The sequence below is a fragment of the Amblyomma americanum genome, chromosome 1 (assembly GCF_052857255.1).
Source record: "Amblyomma americanum isolate KBUSLIRL-KWMA chromosome 1, ASM5285725v1, whole genome shotgun sequence".
Classification (NCBI taxonomy): Eukaryota; Metazoa; Arthropoda; class Arachnida; order Ixodida; family Ixodidae; genus Amblyomma; species Amblyomma americanum.
This window is the reverse complement of record NC_135497.1, coordinates 421683024-421700223: the sequence shown is the minus strand read 5'-3', so window position 1 is coordinate 421700223 and position 17200 is coordinate 421683024. Positions and strand designations below refer to the sequence as shown.

General features: G+C 49.8%; 1 protein-coding gene across 1 annotated transcript in view; it reads left to right on the top strand.

The window, feature by feature from the left end:
- Window positions 1–17200, top strand: part of LOC144124696 (uncharacterized) — a 189419-nt gene that overhangs the window by 153782 nt on the left and 18437 nt on the right. Inside the window, exons 11-12 of the mRNA XM_077657534.1 lie at window positions 8574–8687; window positions 15388–15573. Of these exons, the coding sequence (XP_077513660.1) occupies window positions 8574–8687; window positions 15388–15541 (268 nt within the window). The 3' untranslated portion in view covers window positions 15542–15573. The remainder of the gene's footprint in view (window positions 1–8573; window positions 8688–15387; window positions 15574–17200) is intronic.

The following is a 17200-nucleotide window of genomic DNA, read 5'->3' as shown; positions in this document are numbered from 1 at the left end:
GTCATGACTACTAGCTCTATTTATAACATATTTTTCATGCTCTCTCAGATGCTCAGCACCGTTATTTATCCACACCCCAACATACTTGCACTCATCCACTACTTCTAAAGTGAACTCCTGTTTTCTATGCTCGCCGCTCTCATCATTAAATATCATGACTACAGATTTTTCCTTACTAACTTGAAACCTAGTCTATCTCCCTCTCTACCACTGTTGTCTATTAACTTCTGAAAACCTTCCTTGTTTTCAGCCATTAGCACTATGCCATTCGCGTACATTTGTCCCAGTAATGACTGTTCAATCTCTTCGCGTTGCTTGAAAAAAGAAAGGTTGAATCCTAGCAGGCTCTTCTCTAGTTCGGTCTTTAACCCTTGCAGGTACAACAGAACTACAAAGGAGACAGAGGACATCCTTGTCTATAAGCCCCTGCTGTATCTTTATAGGCCCTGATACATTATTTCGCACTTCTTTCGCTCTCGCACTATGGCGAAGATATTTGGCGCATATTGAGGGGCCGACACTCTCGAAAATGGCAGCTGCAGAATTTTTTTTACTGGCACGAGGGCGCTACGTTTACCAGCACCGCCACCGAGTGTGACCTTTGCGTTGGCTTTGCAGCTGCTTTGCGGAGTTGTTGCCGAGATAATTGTCCAGTGACTGTTTTGTGAGCTAAGTTAATCTAATATACGGTATGTCTGATCAGGCTGTGATTTGTTTCCTTGCACAAGCTAACAGTATCCCGCTCTTATTAGATATTTTTTTCGTAGCGCGATCCGCTACTGTGATATGCTTACGTGGGGACACAGCTACGCCTGCGCCATGGCAAATGGGCGCCCTTCGGAGCCATTCGCGCATGCGCAGATAGTAATAAAAGTGAAGAGCAATTGGTTATCAAGGATAATTCAATGCTAAATATCTCAGCAGGAGCCGCGAAGACAGCGCAAACAGCACGCTTGCTGTAACACGTTCGTTGCTTCCGACAGCGAGACTTCGATAGTCGCACCAAATCCGCGTCGTCGTCACTGCAAGCCAACATAATAGTCATGGCAGCGAGCCGTCCCCTTCGGCTGCCTACATGTGACCATGCTCTCCTTAAGTAACTTTCTCAGGAGAGGCTCAGATGACAACGGTTGCGACAGCTGTCCTTCCGGCCGCACCGTCGTCTGCTGTCGTGGCACATCGTGTCTATGCGAGATGTTGGCGTAAAAAGGCAATGTCACTCGTCACAGGACTTCTACGTCCGAAGTGTGCTCTATCACATCAGTCGCCATTGTTTTATGAAGTTTTGGTACGATGGACTTTATTAAAAAGAAATAAAACTAATTCTTCCCCGCCCGTGCCACTTAGTATGACGGGCTTAAACAATTAAAAAGATAAAGAAAAAAGATAGCACCATGGAGAATTTTGCACAGCTGAAGACAAGCATAAATAAGAGCAACGTCACTGAAAAAAAGGTAATCATGATTACAGGGATTTCTTGCTGCGCCGGCGATTCACAGCAATTGATAATATGCGGGAGATTGTGAAGAGCCCGGGATCGGTGATTGTTGGTCTGGATGGGTTGCCTTGACTGGATTTTGAACGAGTTCAGAGGGTGCACTGGGGCCCTCTTAGTAGTGGACCTTGCTGTGGCGGCCCTGCTTGCAGAAGAGTGCTGCTTTTTGGTGTGTTCACGGGCGTCAAATACATATGGCCTGTAGACATTTCTTTTCTTGATAAAAAATATACAATGCCGACAGGGTACCAACAGAAATATATCGGAACTATTCTTGAAAGAAAAATTTTACTTTCCCTAAAAAAAAAACAAATCCGGCTTGGTGCACGGGATCGTTTTGCGATTCCTGAAAAACTAAAATTTTGCCCGCTACAAAATGGAGTGTTTTATAGCTTAAACGTGAGATATTTTCTCTTTGATGATTTCTAACTACTAAATAAAACCCTGTTTATTGAGGAACCAATTTTGAAAAAAATTCCAAACACGGCGCATTTTAGAAAACCTTCGAAATTTTGAGCCGTATTTTTCTGCATCTAAATCAACTACTAGAAAGCTCAAAATTTTAAGTATTGCCACCTGGTGTTCTCAGGTGGCGCTGAAGTGTCTTGGAAGACGTTGAAGTGTCTCGCGCTGGCTGGCTGGCTGCTTGCTGTATTCTGCTGGTTAGCGACCTGTCTCCCTGTTTTCCGTTACATATTTTGGTGGAGGTGCTGGGTAAAGATCCCTGTATATGTCTCATACTCCTCCGGATACCCTGGGCTCCAGTCCTTCGCTAGTGGACACCCCCGTGCACCGTGCTAGCCGGAGAAATCAAGGCCTACCTCCCGAACACGGGCTTTTGGAGTCTGCCAGAGCACCCACCCATCGACCTGTCATGCCAGCTGCTGCCTACTACACCTTGCAGAATCCGCGACTGCCCAAACCATTCCACGGCAGTCAGCTCGAAGACGTAGAGGACTGGCTTCTCGAGTTTGAACGCGTGGCCTCATTCAACCAGTGGGACGACGCCGCTAAACTTCGAAACGTCTTCTTTAGTCTCGAGGATGGTGCACGTACCTGGTACGAAAACCGAGAAGACGCCCTAACATCATGGCACGAGTTCCGCCGACGCCTGCTGGAGACCTACACCAGCACGGATCGTCGAGAACGGGCTGAACGGGCTTTGCAGTCTCGCATTCAGATGCCGAATGAGACTGTAAGCATGTACGTGGAGGATATGACTCGGCTCTTCCGGCGAGCTGACCCGGCCATGCCCGAAGATAAAAAGGTGCGCCATCTCATGCGCGGCGTTAAAGAGCAACTTTTCGCTGGCCTCGTGCGCAGTCCACCTGGGACTGTTGCTGAGTTTCTCTCGGAGGCGGTCACGATGGAGAAGATGCTCTTGCGGCGGTCTACCACCTACGACCGGCCGGTACTCGCCGCTTCACTTACAGAGCCGCTTCCTGCCTTCGGGGCTAACCCTGGTCTTCTCCGCGACCTGATCCGCTCCGTTGTGCGCGAAGAGCTCCAGGCGCTTTTCGGTGCTCCCCTGCCGACGGCCGGCTCTCTCGCTAGCCTGGTCCGCGAAGAGGTTCAAGCCTTGAGACCTTCGTTCCCGTCCGTTGACCCGCCGCCTTTACCAACGGAGTGCCGTCGTCCAACGTACGCTGAAGCCTTGCAACGTCCTGCGCCCTCTTCGGCGCAGTTTCCTCCGTCCAATCAAGGCTCGCTGTTTTCCGCACACCCCGACACGTACTACATCGACAATCGACGATCACCCCAGCGGAAGACGGACCTGTGGCGTGCTCCGGATCGGCGGCGTCTCTGCTTTCACTGCGGGGAACCCGGTCATCTGTATCGCCAGTGCCCGTATCGACAGCTTGGGCTGCAGGGGTTCCCTATCGACATGCCCCGTCCACCAAGAGGTCAACGACCCCGGGAGATCGAGGACTACGTAGCCCAGCAGCGCATGGCGACAATTCCCCAGCGGCAGTCTCGGTCTCCATCACCACGCCGACCTTCGCCACAGCCCCAAAGCTCCTCCTGGATGGCGCAGAGACGGTCGCCAAGTCCCCGCCGGGAAAACTAAAGAGAGCGACCTCAGGGGGCGAGGCCGCTGGCAATCGATACGAACAAGACCCCCCGACAACGCGAACAGCGACCGACCGCGATTTAAAGGCAACGACTGCAGTACCTGAACTCGGAGATCGATTCTCGTTGGATATACCCGTGCTTCTCGATGGCTATAAGGTTAGTGCTTTGGTGGACACTGGCGCTGATTTCTCGATTTTAAGCGGAAAGCTAGCGGCGCTTCTTAAAAAAGTAATGACACCATGGTCCGGCACGCAGATTCGCACGGCTGGCGGACATGTCGTAACTCCGCTTGGCCTATGCACAGCAAGAGTCCAAATTCGCAGCTCCACATTTGTTGTCAGCTGCCTAGTTCTACCGAACTGCTCCCGTGACTGTATCCTTGGCGTCGATTTTCTCCGAGCGTATGGAGCTATTATTGACCTCCGAAAGCGCACTGTCACATTTTCTACCGAGAAAGCTGATGTTTACTCCGAGGACTGTCCACGCCGCGCCGCCCTTAGAATATCCGCCGAGAGCGTTTGGATTCCGCCACGCGCCAGCGTTTTTGTGAGTGTTCACTGCGACGGACTACGTGAAGGGACAGCGGTCGCAGAGGGCAACCTGTCCCTTTTGCTCACCCACGGCATCTGCTCAGCGCGAGGTCTCATCCATCTCCGCGACGGCTGCTCTGAGCTCCTGGTGACTAACTTCTCTAACGAGCCCCGGCACCTTTTTCGTGCTACTGCCATCGCATTCGCCGACCCCTTAGCGAAGGTTTCTGAATGTTTCGCGTTCGAAGCTGTTAGACCTGTGCGCCCATCCCTTGACATCAGCCCGAACCTTTCGGTGACTCAACAGCGAGAACTACGTGCCCTCCTACTTGAATACTCCTCCTGTTTCGCTTCTTCGTCGAAAGTCCGGCAAACGGCTCTTCTCAAGCACCGCATCATTACGCCCGACGATGCCCGCCCCATCCATCAGCAGCCGTACCGTATCTCACCGAAGGAGCGTGAGGCGATCCAAACGCAGGTGAAGGAGATGCTTTCAGATGGAATCATTCAACCTTCCAGCAGCCCCTGGTCTTCACCTGTCGTGCTGGTGAAGAAAAAGGATGGGACACTCCGCTTCTGCGTGGATTATCGGAAACTGAACAACATCACCAAAAAAGACGTCTACCCGCTGCCTCGTATCGACGACTCGCTCGACAGACTTCGTCGCGCCCAGTACTTCTCCTCCATTGATTTAAAGAGTGGGTACTGGCAGATAGAGGTCGACGAGCGGGACCGCGAAAAAACGGCGTTCGTGACACCCGACGGACTGTACGAATTTAAAGTGCTACCTTTTGGGCTATGTTCAGCGCCGGCAACTTTCCAGCGGATGATGGATACCGTTCTCGCTGGACTAAAATGGCAAACTTGTTTGGTTTATCTCGATGATGTCGTCGTATTTTCCGAAACCTTTGCCGAACACCTTGAACGCTTGAGGACAGTATTAGATGCCCTCCGATCGGCCGACTTAACGCTAAAGCCCGAGAAGTGCCACTTTGGGTACAAAGAGTTGAAGTTTCTCGGTCACCTCGTGAGTGCCGATGGCGTTAAGCCCGACCCCGAGAAAACTGCTGCCGTCGCCAACTTTCCTGTTCCTGCAACAAAGAAAAGTGTGCAACGTTTTTTGGGTCTGTGCGCATATTACCGCCGCTTCATCGCCGACTTTTCAAAGATTCCCGCACCCCTGTACCACCTCACGCGCAATGATACACAGTTCGTGTGGGCTGCCGAGCAGCAGGAGGCTTTTGCCGAGCTGCGCAGACGACTGCTAACATCCCCTGTTCTTGCGCACTTTGATGAAGAGGCTGAAACCGAAGTCCACACCGACGCGAGCAACGTCGGCCTCGGCGCCGTACTCGTCCAACACCAAGGTGGCGTGGAAAGGGTCATCGCGTATGCAAGCCGCACGCTTTCTCGCGCTGAAACAAACTATTCGACCACAGAAAAAGAATGCCTTGCGGTTATGTGGGCAACCATGAAATTTCGTCCGTACCTCTACGGCCGCCCGTTCAAAGTAGTTACCGACCACCATTCGTTGTGCTGGCTTGCAAATCTTCGCGACCCATCGGGGCGCCTAGCCCGATGGAGCCTCCGCCTCCAAGAATTCGATTACACCATTGTGCACAAATCTGGCCAGACGCACGAAGACGCTGACGCACTCTCTCGCGCGCCCGTCGGGTTAGCGGATGATAGCATAGAGGACGAGAGTGGTTTTATTGGAGTTGTCAGCGCCTTAGACCTAATGACCCGCCAGCGAGCTGACCCAGACCTGCGACCTATCATTGATTATCTGGAGGGCCGAGCTTCTGTCGTACCCCGACAATTTTCTAGAAACCTGCCGGCCTTCTGTCTCCGGAACGGCATTTTGTTTAAGAAAAACTCCAGCACTGTTGACCGAGCGCACCTCCTCGTCGTTCCGGCAGATCTCCGCGCCGATATCCTTCTTGCTTGTCACGATGAGCCGACCTCCGGCCACTTGGGCTTTGCCCGCACACTTGCACGCGTGCGCCAGGCGTATTATTGGCCCAAACTTTCTCACGCCGTCCAGCGTTACGTCAGAGGCTGCCGCGATTGCCAACGTCGTAAGGCGCCTCCTCTCAAGCCAGCGGGCTTGCTCCAACCTATTGAACCCCCTCGGACGCCTTTTGATCAAGTCGGCATCGATCTTCTGGGCCCATTCCCTGTGTCATCGGCCGGTCATAAATGGATCATAGTCGCGACCGACTATTTAACAAGGTATGCGGAAACTAAAGCGGTGCAGCGCGGTACGTCATCTGAGATCGCCCAGTTTTTTATGCAACAAATCGTGCTGCGTCATGGCGCACCGTCCCACGTAATCACTGATCGAGGTACGGCGTTTACGGCACAGCTCATGCGCGACGTGTTCGAGCTCAGTCACACGAACCATCGCAAAACTACTGCCTATCACCCACAGACGAACGGGCTCACAGAGAGACTCAACAGAACGATCGCCGACATGATCGCAATGTACATAGACTCGCAGCACAAAACCTGGGACGAGATTCTCCCGTACGTCACATACGCTTACAACACGGCCACCCAGGAGACGACCCGATTTACACCATTTCGTCTGGTCTACGGACGTGACGTTCAGACGATGCTGGATGCAATGCTTCCATGCAGCACTGATGACCACCCACTCACGCCAGACGCCGAGCAGTTCGCTCAGCGCGCCGAGGAAGCACGTCAACTTGCCCGTCTTCACATTCAGCGGCAGCAGGGCACGGATGCACGCCGCTACAACCTCCGTCATCGGCACGTCGAATACCATCCGGGAGACCAAGTTTGGGTGTGGACCCCGGTACGCCGCCCAGGCTTGTCTGAAAAACTGATGTGCCGTTACTTTGGACCGTACCGAGTTTTGCGCCGCGTCACCGAAGTGACCTACGAAGTTCTTCCTGACGGGGCTGTGCAGCCTCAGCGTCGTCCACCCCGCTCTGAGGTTGTGCACGTTGTCCGCATGAAACCCTACTTCACGCGGTAATGGATAGTACGCTCAGTGTTCTGCTAGTTTTCGCGTCGGACACCTTCGCCCACCTCCCTTGTACATTTTTGTGTGCTTGTGCTGTTTTTTTTTCTCTTTCCACTGCCCATACTGCAACCCCGCTTTTGTTTTTCTTTTTTTTTTGGAGGGGGAGTAATGCCACCTGGTGTTCTCAGGTGGCGCTGAAGTGTCTTGGAAGACGTTGAAGTGTCTCGCGCTGGCTGGCTGGCTGCTTGCTGTATTCTGCTGGTTAGCGACCTGTCTCCCTGTTTTCCGTTACAGTATATACTGCATTCGCTACATCTGCTCGAACTTTCATTTTGTCTAGTACATGCTCCTTACGGTAAGAAACGCACTGGATGACGGATGACTCACCTAAAGTTACAGATTTTGAATATTTCTAAAAAAAAAATGCGCGCTTCGACTTTTCTATACCTTTAAGCGATAAAGTTACACAACCTGTGTTAACATGCGTTTTAAAATGAGTTGCAATATTTCTGCAATCTTTAAGTTCAAAATTGCCAAATGTGATCCGGTTAGCTAGATTACAATTGCTGTCAAGGAAGATAGGCAAGACGCTTCTGACCGTAATGTATAACATTAAGCTGTCAGTGAATAGCAGAATATCTTCTCTCTTACACTACGACTGTGTTTACCTTGTTAAATTAACGAACCATTTTTATTGAATTCTATCAGCCGCAGCGGTGGCAGAGTGGTTATGGCGCTCGGCTGTTGGCCCGTAAGACGCGGGTTCAATCCCGGCCGCAGCGGACGAATTTCGATGGAGGCGAAAATCTACAGGCCCGTGTACTGTGCGATGTCAGTGCACGTTGAAGGACCCCAGGTGGTCGAAGTTTCCGGTGCCAGTCACTACGGCGTCTCTCATAGCCTGAGTCGCTTTGGGACGTTAAACGCCATAAAAGCAAGCTATTCAATTCAATTCAAAATGGAAGGGCTTTCATGTAAATGACTTGAAACATTGCAAGAGATTCTTACCTCTCCGATGCAGCAGTCCATTTTTAACGGGACGTGCTTGTATTGTAACGCAAGAAAATTAGCCAAAACAAGGCCGTCAACAAAGGATCCTTTATTGCCGGTACTTTAATTATTTTTTTCTTGTTTTTCTTGGAATCGGTCTGGCCAAGACATGTTAGGCTGCCAAATATGTGTCCTCAAGGATACTTCTCAGACAGGACACTGGTAGGTTCAGGCGGATACCAATAATGAAGCAGATAGTTTACGATGAGACGGTCATAATTTCTGCCATTCGTTTACCGCACTCAGGTTTGCATCTTTCTCATGTTAGGATCCCAATATCTATAATCGCTCAAAGCTACCCTCGTACAGCTATCACTTAGAAAAAAGAGAGCGAGGAAATGATACCGCTGGCAACTCTGCCAAACTGCGGAGAGACGTCATACACCAGCTGGGACAAATCACGTGCCACGGCTTTCCCTGTGTTCATCCTATGCAGAGAGCCCTTGAGGAACTCTGTCGTGGAGGACGGCGGCCCGGCCAGCCGCCTACGGTCAAAGACAGGCGTGGCCAAGACGGCGGCTGCAGATTCAACTGACAGAACCGCAGTTGGGTAAGCCTGCCCTCCACCCCTTCGCCCTCTCGCTATTCGCTGGCACTGAACTGAGGCCTAACGATGGCGCCTCTGAAGCAGGGGTCGCTTGCTCAATGCTGGTTGCAAGGACGGACTGTGCTAGGTTGCTCTGCACTTGTGCTATCCCACACCGGGATGTCAAGAGAACGAGGCAGTCCCGCTATTGTGCAGCTTGAGCTTCTTGTGTAGTGTCGCGAACTTGCGATGCTCCGCATCGCAATTTGGGGTGTGTCTTGTTTTTCCCCAAACCGTACAGTTGTGCGTAGTGGGTGACAAACACTGGACTTTATACAATATTTTTTACTACCAAAATGGTCTTGCTGCCGTAAGTATATTCTTCAATCTGCACTGTTTTACGACAGCAGCACAACGCTGCTTCATTTCGTTTTGGACTGCCGACGAACTAGCCCCAGTAAGAGCTACGCGGTTATACGACGCCACAGAAACAAAAGGCTCAATTTCCGATCATTCCAAAATTTTCTTGCGTCCCACCAATGAGTCCCGACCTCTCAGCTATGTACGTAATGCCATCTCATGTCAGCCATGTTCTGCCTGCTACCAAAGGCAGGCCGAACAACTGCATGCGCCCACAAAAATTATTAGCGAAACTGAGCAGTTTCTGTCCTCAGACTTCCTGCAAATCATGCAAGGATTGTGAATACGTGACCTGCAGACACCAAATTGATTGCTTATTTATGAACACGAAAGAAAACTTATTTCTCATGTGCGCTAGCACAAGCACGCTTATTGCACAACAGTAAAAGCATACACGACAGGATCTGCATGCCATGGAAAATTTAATGCTTCCGCACACATGCTGGTTTTAAGTTTGCGGCGCCGCTGGTAGTACCAGCGGGCTACCGACCAAGCTGTGGCTAGCCTATTCATGGCCGTCTCAAAATATATCCCATTTATCGCATTCAGACCTCCATTCGTCACGCTCATGTGGGAACCATGTTACCGTATAGTTCTCCCAAAGTGGCCCTGATCGACGTATCCCGGTAGAAGCAGCATGGTTGTTTACAGAAAATGCAGAGCCATTATCACAGTAGTGATCGCTGCTAAGCTTGAATGAGACGAGAGACATGCCACACATCATTCCTTGCGCCTCTGCCATGCTGGAAAGCTGAAAGCCGGGCCCACGAGCCTGCCGAGTACCGGGCTTCTCGCAAAGCCCGAGGAGGGAAGGCAGCTGACCCGAAGAGCGCTGATCAGACAACCCCCGCAAGGGCCACCGGCAGAGGTGCTCCTCGGTGAGGCAGGCCTGCTGTTCGCTCTGCCGCAGTTCGTTGGCAGCTGGCGCCATGGAAGCATAATCAGAATTCTCAATGTTGGCTGCTAGGAATGGCTGCTCGGCTTACGAGGCGCTTTCAGTATCCGGCGCCGGGCTGTCCAGATTGCCGAGGTCACGTGTACGAGCCGATCTTGCAATAGTGTAGCCATAGATTAAAGATAAGAGAGCAAAATATTGATACAGGGCCTACCCGATCTCCTCGAGTGCGCAGAGTAAAAAGGCACAGCTTCGATAACTGTTTTTTTCTTTTTTACAAGAAATTGCCTTGCTCCTTCCGCTAGTGACGATGCGTTTGTTCTTTTCATAAAAATTGTTATATTTCGAAAACAATGTGCTCAGCATAATGAAAACGTTAAATAGACGTACGAGCTAGAGATGCGTGATACAAAAACAAACGCGAGGTCCTCATTTCGAATTGCTTTGTGTTTAGTTACGGAAACCAAACATTCGGTTTACTTTCTCATAACCAGATGTTGCGGACAAAAGCATTTTTGAACGCGGAACTGTTTCAGAACACAATTTTTGCATATAATGTAAGATTTCACTATAACAATCAATATATCCGCAGATCACCCGGCGGCAATCTTGTATTCTTGTTCTAGTAGCGTTTTTGCAATCGTCAAAAGCGTTCCTGATTGGTTTTCTACGGCAGTCTTAACCGTTGGATGCGATCGATGGAAACACTTCAAAAGAAAGATTTGTCTACATGTCAGCAGAATGAACAGTTACTTTTAATATTTTTATAACAATATCTTACAATTTTCAATATTTTTGTCCGAAAATGTTGGACATGAAACCAGAACCTCTTTTATGTGCTTTGGGCACTCATTATTCGTTTCTACCGCGCCGGATTTGTGCAGATAAAAAAACTATGTACCAGCGTTTTCTGCTTGTCTTCACTTGAAATGACAGACGCAAAAAGTGGTGATGGCGCATGTGCGCTGCAAAATGTCATGATCCAGCCGGAAGCGCAGTGTTGTAACCCACAGAGAAGGCGCCGCGATGCTGCCTTTTGCGTACTTCGCAAGCCACCGCATAGAAGAGCGGATGGCGCCCAGCGCAAGCAGGCTGTTCAAGTGGAAGCTCTTTTCCATAGGAAACTTCCCTGAGAAGGAGCCGAATCCTGGACGGTAGAGAGAAATTGAGGTACAGTCATAAACAAAGGTTTGCCGGACGTGCGAGCGCGTGGCAAAATTGCACCCCTGCACGACCTGAAGGCACTGTGCCGGTTCTCTCAGCCTCTGCACAATCACTCCTACCCTACAAGCGCCGTGGGCGGGTCGGAACCGGCGCCAGGTGTGGCTCCGCCATCCGCCAGGAGTCGGGCCTAGCCTTCGTTGTACCGCCGTGATGTGTGAAGCGCATCGCGTCGCCTCTTTCTAGGGTAATCAGCATGCGTGTGGAAACAATGTGCTTTCCCCTTTTTTAATCTCTTGCTATTCACAGCTCTGACCCTCAATTTCCGAAGCGCGAGCGCTGAACGAGCAGACAGCAAGCCTGCGAATGTGTGGATAAGTTCTCCTGGTCGCGAAGAATTTTAGAATTCTAAGGCCTCTGCGCAAAATGCGCTTGCGCTAAGCATTACGACGGAAAGGAAGTGTTCTTCTTTATATTTTCTTGTGAAACAAACAAACTAGAATTCACAGGACTGTTGCCAGTTTGTAATGCGAATGATTTAGATTAGTTCGCTGGTTTCCGAGAAGAAATTGAGACATATTTGAGTTCACACATTACAGTGGAACAACTAGGCTACCGCAGTGGTGCCGTAGTGGTGAGACCACACGCCTTGTATTCGGGAGGCGTTGGCCTCTTAGGTCCTAGGTGCATTTTTACCGGCGGGTGTCCGAAGGTAAAGATTGATCCGTGCTGCCCGGCGGTGGTGTTGCGGGCGCCGACGCCACCGGCAGAAAACTGAGGAAAGAGCCAAAGGCAGGTAACGCGATTTCCCCTAGGAAACCGCAACGTATGGGGCCCTAGAGGTCAAGCATCCGTTGCGAATGCGATGGTTGCTGGGTTGTTAAATGCAGAAGGTGCTGAGGGGAGGTTTCTGGTATTGAAGGTGGGGGATAAATTTTTCCGGTGCATGCCCGAAGGTACACCCTCCGGAGGTTGCTCCACAAGAATCTCGTCATTGCGTTGGACCGCGCTTTCCACGCAATGTCATTCTTCATTCATGTCTGGCATGATCACATGTTCTCAGGGCTTCACCCTGATGTGTATAGCCTGCTACGGTTGACGTGAGAACGTTTACAGAACATGATTGCCTCGGATGGCAATTTCACTCGCATTAGCCTCGCTGACTGCTGAACTCGCAGACGGATCTGATATTGTTGCCAATCATTAGTATTCTTGTTTGCTTCCTTCACACGAACAACGCCTCGCACATTTCGTTCTTTAAGCTTACCGTAAACGCATTTTTTGTGGAGGCTTGAGCATTAAGCCATCCTCGCGACTAGGAGGAGTGGTCATTCTCAAACTAGGGGCCTTTATGTTCATGGTAACGCTAGGGCGTTAGTGCCATCGTGTCGAAAAAATTGCGTTCCGTCAGTGTTGGTGATGGATTAATGTGTCGCAGCTGAAGCGGCCGGAGCAACCGGCCGCTGAAGCAACGAATTTGGGCAACCTGGTCACATGACCTTCTGGCGTCACCGCATCCTGCCCACCGAATTGTGAGCAAACTGGCCACCATGGCAGGTGGCACTTAATGACTGGTCGCGAGAGGCTGCTCGGGAAGAACCATTTGGGTCTCACAAGCCCCACCTGTGGCAGCACCTGCCATTGCATGGCAGTGGCTCATCTCCTAACCGCTGCACCACTGCGCGAGGAGCGGTATACGGACGACTTCCAGCGATCTATGAATGTAATGTCGAGAATTAACAATTCCACATATATGGGCCTTAACCGAGTAACGCTATCTCATGCCCTCAGTTATATTTTTTCAGTGGACGCGTGTTTGAGAGTATGGGTCACTCCTGTGAAGAACACCAGATAAAATGACTGACGATTTAGCGCGGGTAGGCCAAATGAAAACTAAGTTCGCTAGCACTGCGGCTTTCAGCCCTGTTTCGGTCCGAGGCTTGGTTTGGTGGTAAAGGCAACCTTTAGACAGAGTGAGCCCGTCGCCCACAACTTGGTGGGCAGGTGGTGGGCCACCTGCCAGCATCAAGCAGGCTTTATTCATTTATTTATTAAGCACGCCCCTAGAGGCCCTCCTTCGAGGCTATTACATGGGGTGGGGGGTCAGTGTAAAAACGTATACAAGGAACATAATTAACAAACAACATAACAATAAACAGGCTAGGTATAACGGGGAAAAATTATTAAGCACCAGGGAGTAAATAAAGAAGCAGGCGATAAAAACAATAGAATACAAGTTATAGGTTTGAAGAAAACGATTAGGCATAACAGAAATGAAAAATCGGCAAAGATCGAATAAGTCGTCGAGTCAGGGCCTTATTGCTGGCCCACTATAAAAGTTTATGAAAGTATGTGGCTGGTCACCCGCATGCAGACACGCCCTGAAAGCAGGTAGTGCGATCTGCCTTGTCCATCACGGCGGCTAGAGCAGACGCCAGGCTGATAGCGAAGCGGCACTTGGCGCAGGTTATGATCTACGCACGGCGCCCGGGAGGTAGGTTTGAGGGTAGAGAGGTTGCGAGGAACGAAAGAGCTCTGTTACGGCTGCACAGAGATGCATTTTCGGCAGCGCTGGCACGTCTCGCAAATTCTTGACCGCTATTGTCCCAGCGAGGCTGCGAAACGATGCTACTTTCAACGAGGTTCGAAAGGCGAGACACTAGAAAAGGCTGTACGCGAAACAGATGCTGTCAGAACGTTCACTTGAATGACCAACGATTCTGCCGATTTCTACGTAAATGACGCGCCAGAAAAAAATTGCCAAGTTGTGGAACGACGTGCTTGACTGCACAAGCCTATCACTTGGCTTCACCCCAACTTCTCGGTTTCTACGTGGTTCAAACATTGCAAATATTTCCGTGCTTTAACGACAATGAGCGATTATAGGCGCCAGGTGTGTCTAAAAATCTCAGCTCATTGTTGAACGCTGTTATCGGGTTCAACGGCGTACGTTTTATTCTAAGTGTAAGCTGAATTTCACCTGCACGAAGCAATTCAATTACATGAGTCACGTGTAACAAGGATTCCGGAAAAGAGTTTTTTGAAGAGGATAGCAGGGCTTTGCTTGAACATTTAGCCCTTCTCTGAAACAGAGCTAGATTTAGTGTGAACGGTGCGCCTGTTCTATGCTGCTTTAGATGGTGCGTGACACGTGTCCCGAAAGCAGGGCCAGTAGTTACCATTGGCATATTTATTCTTTTCCCAACCTTTGATATCAGGACTCTCCGCTAGCGAGCAATGCTAGTGGGCCTTTGTGCTATCAAAGGTCGAGCAGAACGACGGCAAAAACGCAAAGGATTCAATTGTACTGAAGATGCTTACAAACATGACCCTCGCTGCTGTCATATGCCCTTTCATGAAGTTCGCCGGTGTAAACGGTTCCTTGAGTTGTGTAGTTGTGTCTGCGGACACGATAACCTGGGTGTGTTCCGCGCCTTTTGTGGGCTCTCCCCTTTCATGCCGAGAATTGTGTTGCATTGTGGCTGCAGCCATTGTAGGGGAGAGTTTCCGTGGGTGAAATTCGGGGCGACGTTGCTGTCCATGCGACTAATGGGCCATGCTCCCCTGCGCTCGCTCGCCAAGTGCTCTGATCGCAGCGATCTGTGTTTCTTTTGTTTAGCCTTTTTCCTGGCGCCTGGTGTTAACAATGTAGCGTGGCCTCTGCAGCCGCAGAAATCGGCTTGCCTCATCGCTCAGTGGGTTCCTGTACACGTTATGCACCACATCACAAGATGTCTCTGCTCGACTTGCTACAATTCAGGCGTATAGAGAGACGCCAACATCTGCAGTTAAATCTCCCGTAGAGTGAACTATTCCGCGCTATTGCTGGAGTCTGCAAGATGTTTCCGGAACGCTGTTCACGCAGTATGGGAATAACGCCCATAACTGCAGCGAAGTCATTTCTTGAGCCGTGCTTGCAAGGTTTTTTGCAGGATTGAACTGCGTTCGTCCTAAAGCCATGTTCAATGGATAGTTTTTAAACCTGCCCGTATAGCCCATTGAAAATGCCATTAAACTGTGAGGTCTTTATGTAATATCGAACTGCACGTATGAATATTTATACTTATAATTTCAACTTTTCCCGAAGTCACTTCTTGCGTATTGAAACCGAAAAAAATAGCAGTAACCACTTTTCATCGAACCAAAAACTGTCCTCACCTGTCCGTCACTGTCGTACTGAGAATGGACGTCACTTATATGATAGCATGAATTCCAGACTGCTCTATTCCCTGTGTCGATGCCACGTAGGGGCCGAGGGGCTCGACGGGTGGACGCTCAAGGAGCTGCCGACCAACCCGGCGAGGGCTCGGCCACTGCTCGTGGAGGCTCCACGCGGCAACGGCCGTCCACACGCTCCACCAGGACCGCGGCGCCAAGGGCCTCGGGGAGGCGGCCCCGTTAGGCGCTGGTGCCCGCTCGCCTTCAGCCACGACGGTACGGGCCCTGTTCCTTTTTAGCTGTTCTTTCCAACTAAAAAAGCGTCCACACCCTCGTCGGTGGCTGCGCCCTCTGCCTTGGGTAACAGTGGTCGACCGTGTGCTCCTATATTCCTAACGTCGTGCAATACGGGAAAATGAAGTTAATGACCTGCTTTCTCAATATGAGCAGTTCAGAGTGGAATGCGAGTTCTAAGCGGATTACTTGAACGGACGAACAAGAAAATGGAAATTTAGATGTCAGTGATTGATCTGCGGTAACCCATTTTGGGTTGAACGGCTTTTAATTTTTTTGGACGTCCTTAGGTTTTCATTTGTGCAGCCAAATAAGAGCTGCTTGCTGCGTTACGTTTTCTGGAAATAATAAAGACAGACAGAAAGGAATACGAAATTTCGAAATCGTAATGCTCATAAATGATGTTTTCAGACAGGCTTTTTGATGTCGTACCGATGTATGCAACTTAGACGAGTTTCGCTTTTGTAGTCTCAAAAAGAGGTTCAACATGTTATTGGCAGCTTTGTCGGGATTTTTTTCAGACATATGTTGCGCAATGATACATGCAGATTTTTACCTGGTCCCTATGTACACAAAAGTCTAGTAAACTTACACTGCGTCGGTAAATACTTTCGGCTAGACAACTCGTCAATGACATATTCTGTCCTGATAGAAGCATTTTATCTGGGTGCTTTGCGATGAATTGCTCATGGAAAAGCTTCGAATGCATGGACAATCACTACCCCTTTGTTAATGGTTCTGAAGGTTGACTCACTCTCCGCTTCAATATTGTCACTTAAGGTGGACCCTCATCTCCAAGTTATCTTGTCCGTTGTGCGGTGCCGCAAGGGTCATACTTGCCGCCACTACTGCATAGTGCAGTTAAGAATGATGTTTTAAGTTCTGTAAAGCACTGACAATTATTTCAGTTCCCGGATGGCCTCAAGCTATTGCGTTTGGTGAAATTTATTCTTCATTGCGACGAATTGCCGAGAAATGCTAATGCAGTGAATACACTGTGTGCGCCGCACTAAAGTTAAATTACAATAAAAGGATAGCCAATTATTTCTTGCGATATAAATCATCACTTTTGCCCGATTACTTTGACAAAAACTGTCCAACACAGCAAGTTGATGTAATTCTCAATTTTAAATAGACTCTTTACAGGAGTTGACAGTTGGCCGGCGAAAACATTGACTGCGGGACGAGGCTGCCCTCTGCAGATTTCGAGGACTAAAAGTTTAACCCTTGGTAGCAAATGGTCCAGCGCACGCGCACGCACGCACGCATGAACGCACACAAACACACACCGAGCTGTGAACAAAAAGATAATATGCAGTGATACCTGTAACCACAAAATATCTCGCCTGAAAATGAGAGTACGGTAATAACAATCGAGAACATAGAGAAAATGGATGCAGTGCGAAGCGCTTATCAGAGGAGAACATGAACGACCAACCTAAAGGCAAACAGCTAAGCCCCCGACAACTCCTGACGGAAGAATGGGGTGCTACTGCATCGTAATATATTCAAAAATAGCGACTGTTTCTTTTAAAGGGGGATATTTTGAATTTATGGTAAGAACTGAAAATAAGATATCTTTTGTTCACTAAAGTATGTGCGACAGATG